The 12969-nt window shown below is 38.6% G+C and overlaps 1 protein-coding gene across 1 annotated transcript; it reads left to right on the top strand.

Moving 5' to 3' along the window:
* The first annotated feature begins 820 nt into the window (after window positions 1-820).
* Window positions 821-12708, top strand: rhebl1 (Ras homolog, mTORC1 binding like 1). Its single transcript, XM_088338419.1, has 8 exons — window positions 821-1210; window positions 4116-4187; window positions 6065-6132; window positions 6231-6313; window positions 6397-6453; window positions 6529-6576; window positions 8664-8745; window positions 11505-12708. Exons 1-8 carry the CDS (start codon window positions 1159-1161, stop codon window positions 11595-11597), a joined length of 555 nt encoding a protein of 184 aa, XP_088194545.1. The 5' UTR covers window positions 821-1158; the 3' UTR covers window positions 11598-12708.
* Window positions 12709-12969: the final 261 nt, after the last annotated feature.

The following is a 12969-nucleotide window of genomic DNA, read 5'->3' as shown; positions in this document are numbered from 1 at the left end:
CAATTGGCCGGTCCAAATTGTCCCTAGGTGTGAATGAGCGAGTGTAGTGTCTGTTCCCGTGAGCCCTGCTATTGGCTGGCAACCAGTTCAGGGTGTCCCCTGCCCACTGCCCGATGATTGCTGGGATGGGCTCCAGCACCGCCGCGACCCTACTTAGGATAAGCGGTGCAGCTGATGAGATGAGACAATGCAAGATCTTTTTAACAATCTATTATATATAATATATCTATATCAGTTTTTGTAACCGCTTATCCTCGTAGGGTCGCAGGGGTTCTGGAGCCCATCTCGGCTAACTATGGGCAGTGGGCTGGGGGGCACCCTGAACTGGTTGCCATTCACAAGCTCATTCATACCTTGGGACAATTTGTCGTCGTTAACCTGCTATACATGTGTTTGGAATGTGGGAGAAAACGGGAGAACACGCAAACTCTGCACATGCAAAACAACTAAAGAAATGTATTTGTATGTAGACAATAAAAATACGGTAGACTTTTTGTGACACAATCAACTAGGATAAGATAGGATATTTTCAGTTTTAGACTATTTACGGTACCACAATTTTAGAACAGGCTTGGATGAGATTGGCTTGGAACATACTATCAAAGCGTGGGAAATGAGCCACATGGGAGAGTGTGACAGCGTGCGAACACATTTGTCACCTCTGACACTTTGTTCGAGAATTTGTCCTGTCTGGAAAGGTCGAGTTCCAAAAACATGCGTTCATGTCACTGGGTTGCCAGGTTTTACGAGCGCCTCCGTGCGATCGCTTGGCGGCATTGCATGCACACGTGACGTACGCATGCGTTTTACGACGGTGTGTTGCTTACACAATGACACTTTCCGTTACTTTAGCCTTCGCGTTAACAGAAAAAAGGTGGAGCCTATCTCGTAAACTCTTCTAGTGCGCGCGATCGGTTAAAGATTTGGACTAATCGGTCGAAATTGTGGACTGTGCAGGATTTAGGGAAAAAACATCCCCCACTTTGGTTGAGTAAAAATCGTACGGAACCGCTCGAATCTGGTACAGGCCTAGAAGGTAGCTCACCTAGAAAGTTTGTTGTTGTCACGTGACCTAGGCCGAATGTGGCGCTACAAGTTAGTTTAGTGTTCGATTACCTACGTGTGCTACACGATCGACAGGCGATCGACTCTGCCGCCATGCCGCAGCCAAAGTTTCGGAAGATTGCTGTGATCGGTTTCAGATCTGTGGGTGAGTATGTTCCCGGGCTCGTGCTATGCTAGCTAGTTGGCTAGCTAGCTATCCGGCTAATATGCTAAAGTCCTCGCTTTGTTTTCATCGTGTGAGGCTGACCTCAGCAACAAGAGGATCCCTTTTGACGTCGTTTGTTTACATTTGTGTTTTTTGCGATGACAAAATTCTTATACGGACTTTATGTTCGAGCAGCACACGTTGTTCTAAGCGTTTGTGTCGTAAAACTCGGTGGCGTTCCGCTTGGCTCGATACAGCACGATCGTTTCGTACGCATGACGTGGATTAATATAGAGGGGGAAAAACACATGATGTATTTCATGAAAAATATAATAGAAAGTTATAATTCCTGAAACATACTGTTAAATTATGTTTTCGTTTCAGACCAGAAAAGTCAGATCAAATTGTTCAACTAACGGACTAATATATTATATTATAATATCAATTCAGCGTTTGGAAATGTAGCTTTTAACAGACAAATTATTTTAAGTAATGTGTAAAGTTAATACATACTTGTCAAGCTCCACGGCTCCATGCCCTTACAAACGGTCGTATTTTGCCTTACAAAATAATCTTTCACCGTGTTTTTTTTTCAAACGTGTTTATTTATGTAGTTTAACATGTTATATTGTACATGTGTTTCGTTATATCATCTATATTGTTAATTAACAGTTTGTTGTGAGATACTGAGTTGCTCGACATTAATGAGGTTTATATTAAAAAAAAGTTAAAAAACTGAAGTAGCTTGGACGTTTACTGTGGAAGGAAAAAATTCATGCAAATATAATTAAGTAGAATTTTCTTTTTCAAATTAATTATTTTCTGCAATAAATTATTTTTGGTAATCCACTGATTAAAGGGATAACCACAAACCTGTCTTTTCATTTTCTCCTTTTTTTCTTAACTTCTTCATACGACATAATATTTCGTAATATAATGCATCAAAGTGAGCCGTCTTTAATGAGTTGAGTCGAAAAAGCCGGTTCTCTAAAAAGAGACGGACTCCCTTTCACTACACAACTCCCATGGAATGATGCATGATGGGAAATCCCCAGGCGGCAGACACATGCACACAGTAGCATCAAACTGCTCGCTTCGTTTGCAACGAAAAAATCGATACAGAGATTGAGGATACCGCGGCGAACTAGTTTGACTTGATTGAGTCGGTATATACCGGATGGTACCCATAATTGCCAAATTTGCATTTTTCCGTACGGATTTTCTTGTATGCCGTACACGTCTTAAAATGCATAATAAACGTACTTTGTAGGGCAAAAACGTACAGGTTGACAGGTATGTTAATACTCCTCGGTTACGGTTAAATACGTGTACAGGACTGTAGTTTGTTTTCCTTTTTTTTCCTTAATAAATAATTGTACATAAAACATAGCTACCATACATAATGATTCGTGGTGTGCGATTCAATAGTAAATAAAGATAATCTCAGGGACTGAAAAAATGTTCCGGGCCATGACTTGAATAAACTCCCAATAAATGCCTGTCGTTTTTTTTCAAAAATAAACTTTACACTTTCACTCTTTGGATTTGGGAAATTATTTGAAAACAAGTTTAAACAAATGTGAATAACAAATATGTTTTATTCCTATAAAAATGTATTTTCTGAGTTCTGGCTTGAAATTTTGTTCAGGCGTCAACATTTTTCTCCATTCAAACCCCAACATGGAAAACATTTTTGGTGGGAATGGTGAAGTTTTTGGATTTTTCAACTTATTGTACGAAATGATTTTTTTTTCCAACTTTTCATCTAATCCCATTATTTATATATATATATATATATATATATATATATATATATAAATAATGGGATTAGATGAAAGTTGGAAAAAAAAAATCATTTATATATATACACACCACAGCCATATCCCCCTAGTGGGAGGTGGCTCAAGTAATTTCTGACTCTTTATGGGAGATTGATTCAGAGGAGGGGATTCCCAGCCCCCTCGCTCAACCCAACTGAGGTGTTGGGAGTCATTAGGTGACCAAACCCCCTAATGCTGAACGCCAAGCAGGGAGGCAACGGGTACCAATGTTTAAGTCTTATGTATGACTCGGCCGAGGCTTGAACCAGCGACCTCCCAGTCTCTGAGCGGGCGCCCTACCATCTAATCTCATAAAGTAAATTTATGTTTAAGGCACACAATGTTTTCCTTCGGGAGGCTTTTCCTGCTACTGATAACCATGGAAGCCAATACTATCTATTTCATGTGGGGGAGAAAACCCCAACCTCCCCAAAACAGCCTGGAGAGTGATCGGTGCTACCACTTGCCAAGAACACACTTCATGAAATGGTGCCCCAATGACCCAGGCAGTTACGGGATCCGTAAACTATCGTCATGTCAAGTCGCGTTTATTTGTGACACCTTTAATTACAAAGAGTCTCAAAGGGCTGCACATACCTGAACATGAAATATAGGTCATTCATAAGCAAGAGAATATAAGTGTGTTTAAGCCTAGATATAAACAGTTCCACTGAGGTTGCAGATCTCAGTGGGCCGAACATTCCACAGCACCGGAGTCCAGATGGAGAATGCCCTCTGCTGATCTCTTCTTGGCTCTTGGGATCAGTAGTAGACCAGCATTTTCAGAGCAAAGGCTCCGGACCAGAACATCGGGGGAAGTTAAATCTGAAAGTTATGTGGGAGCAATTCCATGCATGATTTTTGTATACTACCAAAAGGACCTTAAAATAACGGCTTAAGCTCACAGGGAGCCAATGCAGGTTAGCTAAAATCAGGCTAATGTGATCAAACTTTCTTGTCTTACTTAAAAACCTCGTTGCGGCATTTTGTACCAGCTGCAGGCTCTTGATTTTGGACTTTCCGAGACCGAAGACTTGTACATTACAGTACACATCAGTCATGTCATGTCCCCTTTTCCTTTGCAGGAAAGTCCTCTCTCACAATACAGTTTGTCGAAGGACAGTTTGTGGACTCCTATGACCCTACAATTGAAAACAGTAAGTTTCACAACGCAAAAGTGATGTTCAGTACGGTTTAAAATGGTCAAAGATACTCAATGAGTGACTTGTTTTTTTGGATGAGGGCCAGATGTAGGCACGCTTGGTTTAGGGGTTAACCCCGGCAGCTCAAAGCTCAGTATCCGTGAGCGCTCCCCATTGCAGGTGACATCACTGAGAAGGAATTTAGGACAACCGCAGAGGTTGTAATGGTGAGCTGGTCGACAACATTTGGGTCTGACCTTGTTGGTCTCAGTCAAGACTCTGGCATTTAGTTTTTTCTCAAATTGAGACAACGTTCATAAAGACTCCAGCAAGGCTGCTGCATTCAGTGCTTGGAAATACACCACCATTATTGTTACTCTTTGGTAAAAAAGCATGGGAGGGTTGTTTGAATGCTTGATTTACCTGTCCGCATACCTGTCAAGTAATACATTTTCCACAGATTTTCTTCATAATTTTAAATTTTATACACCATTTAACAATTTTTGTAGGTGAGAAAATATATTTTTTTTGTTAGTCCGATCTCGTTTTGCCCATTTAGACTCTAATCTAGACCGCCTAGATCACTGATAGCAAACGACAACGTCATTGAAAATTGCTATTATTTTCGGGGTACACTAGCAAATGTTGTCCTCTATAAAGTATTTTTTTCACTCCCACTGTGGACTTGGCGATAAAGTACGCTGTACGCACGCGCGCCACGTTTCTATATATTTCCAAGTCAGGCGTTTGTGTCGCAATCAAATGATCAACCAGTTATAATCGTGAAAGTAGGCATGGAACATAAGAAGAGAAGAACTCAAGGATCAGGTCCTCGCAAAAAGGGATGGGAATCTCTCCAATGCAAATACTTTATACTTGATTAAATGTTCTACATAGTCTGTCTTGATCTGCGTAAATAGGTGCCGCATTGTCTTTGTAAGGTTGAAATTAGCTTAATAAGGGGAATTGCAATCATTGATAACTGAAGCTATCGGCTGAAGTTGACGGGTATGTGTTAGTAATTAGGCATGGTAGCAATCAATATGGAGTCCGTTACACGAGGAAATCTCATTTTAGTTTAAGACAGGGGTTCTCAAACTCGTGGCCCGGGGGCCAATTGCAGCCCCCAAGATGGTAGTTTGAGGCCCCGCCTTCATATAAGTTAAAGGGACAGTGTGTATTATTTTCCCACTAGATGTCACTGTTCTGTCGTGCCACCAGAAACGAGTCTTAAAACGCAACAGAAGAAGACAACAAGGGGGAAAATAAAAGAGAAAACCGTAAAAAATAAGACAAAAAGAAGGTAACAATGAAAAAAGAAAGAAAAAAAAACAGATCGAAAGTAAAACTCAAGAAAAAGGAAAATAAAAATGAGAAAAATAAGAAAAAATAAAAGAAAAAAGGTAGAAATTGCACTTTTTCCTGCTATTTTTCTCCTTTACCTCCCTTCATTTCTTTCTTTCCTTTTTTTCTTTTTCGCTCCATTTCTTTTTTTCTCCTATTTTCCTTTTTATTCCCATTTTCCCTTTTATCTTCTCTTATTTCTTATTCCTTATTTTGTATTCATCTTTAGAAAAAAACATTTTTCCATTCTTTTTGTCTTTCTTTGAGAAAAGAATTGAAGAAAAAGGGTGCTTTTTGCTCACTTTCAGTCTTGGTAGTTTGTAATCTTCCTTGGACTCGTTTCGGTTGCACTACACATTGCAGCAATATTTGGTTGACAGACATAAAACACGCTCCGTTTAAGAACAGTGGGATGTTTTTATCCGTGCTTTTTTGTGGAAAAACCCATTCTGCCCAACCTCTCCCAGATCCTAGCTTCAGTGGCCCCCAACTCAATTGAGTTTGAGACCCCTCCTTTGGGAGATAATAAATCCTTTATCTTTTTGCAGCTTTCAATAAAATGGTCAGCGTCAATTCTCAAGACTTCCATCTTCAGCTGGTTGACACAGCTGGACAAGTAAGTTGTCTTCCGGTGCCAATTGGACAAAAAGAAACTGCAGCACAAATTCTGGGTCGTATGCCAAGACTAATATCGAACCATTCTATCACTTGTAGGATGAGTACTCCATTTTTCCACAGTCTCACTCAATGGACATCCATGGCTATGTCCTTGTTTATTCTGTGAACTCAATGAAAAGGTATAAAGTAGCATGATTTATGATCTCCAGTTTAATCACCAGGGTATATCAAGCATGATGATTGATGTATATTCTTTTCTTAGCTTTGAGGTTGTTCAGGTTCTTCATGACAAGCTACTCGATATGGTTGGAAAGATTCAGTAAGTTATTGTAAATCTACCAGAATTGACCTCCATACATTGGGAAAAAGTCACCATGAATGTTTTCTTTTTTAGAGTACCGACCGTTCTTGTCGGGAACAAGAAGGATCTCCACATGGAAAGGTAAACACAATAATTAAAAAAAATTGGGGCTTTTATATTCTACAAATAAAGTTTCTAGCTGGTTCTATTTCTGTATTTAACACTACACGGGGCGCACCTGCACGATAGGGCTCGGGTGCCTGCTGCGTCCGCGTTACAACACAAACAAGCATACAAGTGTGTGTATTTTGAATACAACAGAAGCAAAACTGAGTTCCCTTGTGGTTTATTGAGGTATTGATTACAAAGTAAAACACACGGGTAAGATAAAAACATTTCTTTCACTTTTTTCCCAGTAATCCCTATCAAACAAAATCGTCACGGTCCTCTGTTTCCGAGCAAAACAGCTTCGCTTAATCTCCTTTTAAAAGCTACTTTCTCAGCCTTCCCGCGGATCCTTGGAAAGTCTTAAAAGGCATTGAATATGTAAAAGAAATAATTCTCAATGTAAAAAAGTCCAAATTTATTGTATTTTTACTTGATAATATTAACATCAAATCATGAAGGGGAATTAACTGGGCGTTGTATTTTTTTAGGACGAGATTTTTAGTGTAGCACTTATGTGAAAATGTTAAACCAGTGATTGAAAAACATATATAATTATGGCATGTATAAACGTGAGACCTATTTGAAAAATAATAATCTTGAACAGTAGCAAATATCTATCATTTGACTGTTTTTTTTTTTTCCATTGCACATTTTAAGACTAAATTCCTTAAAATGAGGTAATGCTCTTTCAGTATTTGAGGTCTGTTTTCCAAAGTTTTCATTCGTGTATATATATACTACCATTTGAGGTGTATATAAGAATGGTGTGCTTTCCATGAAAAGTCACACTTTTCTTTATCAAATGAGGTGCAGATTAAATAGAAAGTATAGTCAAGACGTCGAGATGGTCAGAAAGAATGATTTTTATTCATTACAGCCTGTCTATGCTGTTCTCTGATGGGAGTAGTACACACCGTTGTAGGAGCTCTTCAGCTCTTTGGCAACTTTCCTGCATGGAATCGCTTTCATTACTTAGAACAGGAATAGACTGTCTTGTTTCACATTACATATTAATCAATGCAAATAAATATGATGCTCTAGACCAGCGTTTTTCAACCTTTTTTGAGTCGGGCATGTTTTTTTGCGGAACACCACTAACCAAAAAATGTTATAAAATGACCCTGAACAGTATGTTTGATTACAATATAATTTATAATACCCCCAGTTTTTACCGCACAGACATTTGACAATGACAAAATATTTGCAGAAAACGATTCATCAATGTTTTATGAAATTTTAAAAGGATACATTGGATAATTTCTCACGGCACACCTGATGATCTCTCACGGCACACTTGTGTGTCGTGGCACAGTGATTGAAAATCACTGCTCTAGACTACTAGCTCAAAGGAAGTTTTAGGTTATATATTAACTGCTGTCGTCCATTAGCCATTTAGCAAGCACAATGTACTATCATAGTACAAAGGAGTCCTGATTGCTGTAAACGGCTCTCTAAAGAATTATGTAGATATTGCATTAAAAACAAACATTTGCAGTTAAATAGTAATGTACCACATTGGCAACATATGGTGTGTATTTCTGATTAGTTTTGTGTCAAGTCATGTTTATTTGTATTGTCCTTAATAACAAGTCTCAAGGGGCTGTAGAGAGTACATACCGACTATTTTTACACCACTCCCTGATCTAAAACTTGCATGAAGGCAAATAAAAACCTCAGCATGAGGAAATAAAGAAACCTTGAGGAGGGGCCGGAAATGAGGTGTGCAAAACAATCAACAGTATAAAGGCCGGAATGGAGAACCCTCTCGAACCTGTGGATTTCTTCTTGGCTCTAGGATTCACTAGTAGACCAGCATATTCCAAGCGGATGCTCTGAGCAGGAACATAGAGGGAAATTAAATCTGAAAAATACAGAGCTTTTCCTTCTAAAAAAAAGAACATTTCTAAGCAAACTCAAACTATATATATATATATATATATATATATATATAAATAAAATACATATTTTTTCTTTTTTTATCAGGCTTTGCTATGAATTTTGTTCTTCTCCGTGTGTCGTCGTTATTTCATAAGCCGTGTTTTCACTGTCTCGTTTCTCAGGGTCATAAAGCCAGAGGAGGGAAAGAAGCTTGCTGATTCCTGGGGCGCTGCTTTCATGGAGTCCTCAGCCAAGGAGAACGAGGTCAATTCCCTGGTCTCCCTTTTTCGCACGTCTCATTGAAGCAGTCCGCATACTTTCTAGTGCTGCAACTAAGGACTATTTTAACAGTTGAATAGTCACGACAATTGAAACGATTAGTCGGATAACTATTCATTTTTTCTTAAATCTGGCATGAAGTCTATTTTATTATGTAGCAAATGATAATAAGCAGGGAAAATGCAATGAAAAATACATATTTTATTGGAAATACTGCGAATATGTAAGAAATTCAATAAGAGTACCCTATCTAAAACAATTAGGCACAGTGCTCGGTTAGTAGGGAAATAAATCTGGAAATTAACCTGTCAATTTTTTAGGGACGGGTAAATGAATAATAAATTAAAAATCAAGTAGACATTATTTTTCCTATAAACCAGTTCTTAAGTCTTACGCTCCCGCCTCAATGGAGCCTCGCGCCCCGCTATTTGCGAACCACTGATGTAATCAAAGACACGCTTATTAGCAGCAGTAGGACAGTCAAGTTAAGTCAAGTCAGGTTTATTTGTATAGCCCTTAATAACAAGGAGTTTCAAACAGTCCACAGACTATTGCGAACTACAGACTATTATCAAACCATCCCCTGATCTGAAACCTACATGAGGGCAAGGAAAAACGAAAAAAATCTCAAAATAAGGAAAATGAAACCTTGATAAATGACCGCACATGAGGTAATCCCCCTTCCAGGATGACCAGGCTGCAATGGATGTTGCAATAACAAATAATATACAGATATTGTCAACGTAAAATTCAGGTCATTCATAAGCCATAGAATAGAAGTGTGCTGAGAATGCTCTAGATCCTGCGCGTTTCTTCTTGGCTCTTGGGATCACTAGTAGCCCAGCATTTTCAGAGCAACGGATTCACCTCCCACTTAATTTTTTTTTTACATTTTTAGAGATGCACAATACTTCTTTTCCTATTAACAATGTATATATGTTTATAATGGCATTCTATACTTAATTTTTTTCTACAAACAAAATGACTTATAGATTTAAAGTTGAGCAGACTAGAGCTTGACTTTATCAATCAAACAATCTATCCTTAATTTAGTCAGTAATAACTATATCAAACAAATACAGTTTGTGCATATTGTGAAGTTCATTCAGTGGTCAACTGCAATATATGTAACACAAGAACTTAACGATTCTCAACAGTTTAAAACGAAACTGTTTTAATTTTTTTACTACTAATGTTCTTCGGACTTCACGCGTTTAGTTAAAATGTTTGTCAGGCACAGTCTGGCCTAACGCTCAAGTTCTCTTTATAGCAAAAGTTAAGCGTATAAAATGTATATGATCAAAAATTATACTGGCTTGAATGTTACTTAAATCTTACCGAGGTGAGTCAGACTCAGTTTAGTTCGGCTGTCCCACTTCTTTTCTCCTTAAATGTTCATGCATCACAGAGGTATTGCCATGATATGCAAGGTCTGCTTTGAAAACTTAGTAAGTAGTCTTTATTCACTATATCCAGGCTAAAATGCTCTCAAACTCTAGAGCAGGGGTATCAAACAGACGGCCCGCAGGCCGGATCAGGCCCGCTAAGGGATTGAATCCGTCCCACAGCGTAAGAGAAAAACGAGCTGCATGTTGAAATATGTCCACTTGATGTTGCCAAAGCCAGGTGCCTCTCACAAACGCTGTACTTGTGTTTCTTTCTTTCTCGTTCTTCCTTTTCCTCCCATTTTTTCTCTCTCTATCTCTCACACTCTCCGTCTCTTTTTTCTTTCTTTGTCTTTCTCTGTCATTTTACCTTCTTTTGCTCTTTATTCCTTTTTTCCTTTTCTCTCTCTTGCTTTCCCTTTCTCGCGTACTCCTCTCGCTCCCTGTCCCTCTTAATCTTTTTTGATTTCTTTCTCTTTCCCCCTCACTGACTATTTCTTTTTATCTTATTCTCACATTCTCTCTCTTTTCTTGCTCTCTTTCATCCTCCCTCTCTCTCTTTCTTTGTCCCACCCTCTCACTATTCCTCTCCCTCTCTCTGTCATTTCTTCCTCTTTTTTTCTCTCTACTAGTCCGGCCCCCAAGAAAATGTTTGTTCTATCGTGTGGCCCCCCGAGTTAAAATGACTTTGACACCCCTGCTCTAGAGGTTTCGTCATCATTTCTTTGTTACCGCTCAAGAAAGAGACACAATTATGCACGAGCGAGTCCGCAGAGATTAGAATTATGTAAAAGGCCTCATTCTGTTGGAAAAAGTGTTCCGCAACAATAGTCGACAATGGAATTCATTGGGGACTACAGACGTTGCCCTACTTACCATTGTGATAGGTTCCGGGCGATCTTTCGTGAGTTGATTTTGTTCGTAAGTTACTTCAGTGCTATATTTTGTATGTTTAAGGTTTGTAAACGTATGTTTAAGGTTTAAGTAACCTGTATTGTTTTGTACTAAAAAATAAACATTTCATAAAATAATATGTTATATTAAGATAAATAAAGTTAAGTGTAACTTACTTTTGGAAGATAAGCTTCAAAAGGTGCTCCTCTGTGTTAGAGAGTGGCCGAAAAAAAGCGTCCCAACCATTTTCTCATCTGTCCTGTACTTGGAAAAAGGTGCACACAATACAAAATAACTTGCAGCACTGTCCGGATATTTTTTGACATCCCCCAAAAAATTGTTCGTATCTACCGTTTTTCGTAAGTAGGGGAGCGTCTGTATTAGCTTTATCGATTACACCATCGACTAATGGTCGCAGCCCTAATACTTTTAAACTCATTTTTTAATTTTACTCTTTTGTCGCAGACCGCCGTGGAAGTTTTCAAGAGAATTATTTTGGAGATGGAGAAAGCCGACGGGAACGCCCCGCCGGAGGAGAAGAAATGTGTTGTGATGTAAGAGCACATTCGGGACACGCAAAAAAAGTCACTTGCTGAAGACGGGAGGCACAGCTCCACCAGCATACCAATGATGACCTCACCAACAAAGACCCGGAAGCGCCGCCATCTTTAATTAAGAAATACCATTTTCACCGAAAGAAACTCAGGCAGTGAAGCACCTTTGTTGGACATTTGCCTGACATTGTTTATATTCTTGAGTGGATATAATTTTTAGCCCAGAAAACTCAGATCTTCATTCACTGTATCCAAAACTTTCTTTAGCATGTAATGGATTTTTTTTTTTTTTTTGGTCAATGCCTGATGTTGAGACAAAATAATCTTGTCTTTTTGAGTGGCCCCAGTTCACATTGCTTTGAATGTGGTGTTAGATTTTTCTTACAGAGATGGACTTCTTTGATGCTCTATTGCGAGCTTTTACACAACTTTCCATTCTAATGTTTTTCCAGTTTTTCTTTTTAGCTATTTATACATGCAGCCACTCTTCTGCCCAGCAGATTAGTCCGCTATCCTCATCTACATGTCGCGGAGCTATTAAGGAAACTTCAGATCAATTTAGTTCAGGTGACCTTCGCTGTGCGTTACTTTTATTAACAAAGGCTTTTTTTTTTGTTTTTAATGTTGCAGGTTATTTGCGCTCCTCTGTTTAGTATTGCATAGTAGTAATATATCAACTCATTTCGATGGTTTTTCTAAGGGTTTAAACTGAATTTATCACCTGAGTTGCAATATTTGCAGTTAAATTTTCTTGGCTCTTGTTGCCTTAAGAAACTCTGGTCTTTGGACTATAAACATGTGACAAATTTGTCTTTCTTCCCTTAGTTTGTAATTATTTTAAGTGCTTTGCTCTAGTAGATTTCCGGATCTACACCGGAGAGAGGCTGGTGATGCTGTGTCTTGTGCCTTACATATCTTGGTAAACTCCCATGTCTGGCTCCTCTATATGACCAAAGGTGCTCTTACAGGGTTTCTTCTTCCATCTGTTAAATTGATCTCATGGGTGTCGATAGTATGGGTGTGCACAACGTGGATGGCAGTTTGCCGTGGAGGGTCTGCGCTCATGAAAAATCTTGCTGTAAACAGTTTGTATATAAAATCTGTTACTCATTCGATGTGGTAGTGTTTTATTTTTACCCCATGCTGATAATTTTCTAAGTAGCTTATTTCAGCTAAATCTTTATTCCAATCCATAGATGCACCGGTGCTTGCTGCTATTGTTCAATTAATTATAAATATGTTTTGACAGTTTGTGTTCTATATAACAAATTTAATGCACTCGTATTTAGGAATAGTTTTGTGTCTTAACTGGACAGGTATTTGCATTATAACCCCAATTTATGGCCTTTTCTGCAATATTAATGCATTTTATTGCA

This window comes from Urocampus carinirostris, chromosome 6 (genome assembly GCF_059441175.1).
Source record: "Urocampus carinirostris isolate Australia breed hairy pipefish chromosome 6, RoL_Ucar_1.0, whole genome shotgun sequence".
Lineage (NCBI taxonomy): Eukaryota > Metazoa > Chordata > Actinopteri > Syngnathiformes > Syngnathidae > Urocampus > Urocampus carinirostris.
Note: the sequence above shows the minus strand (reverse complement) of the source record. Positions and strands in the feature narration are given on the sequence as shown.

Excerpts from the sequence above, each read along its gene's own strand:
- rhebl1 (XM_088338419.1), top strand. The coding sequence starts at position 1,159 with ATGCCGCAGCCAAAGTTTCGGAAGATTGCTGTGATCGGTTTCAGATCT. Across the intron at positions 1,211-4,115 it reads GATCGGTTTCAGATCTGTGG|GAAAGTCCTCTCTCACAATA; the intron begins GTGAGTATGTTC and ends TTTCCTTTGCAG. Across the intron at positions 4,188-6,064 it reads TGACCCTACAATTGAAAACA|CTTTCAATAAAATGGTCAGC; the intron begins GTAAGTTTCACA and ends ATCTTTTTGCAG.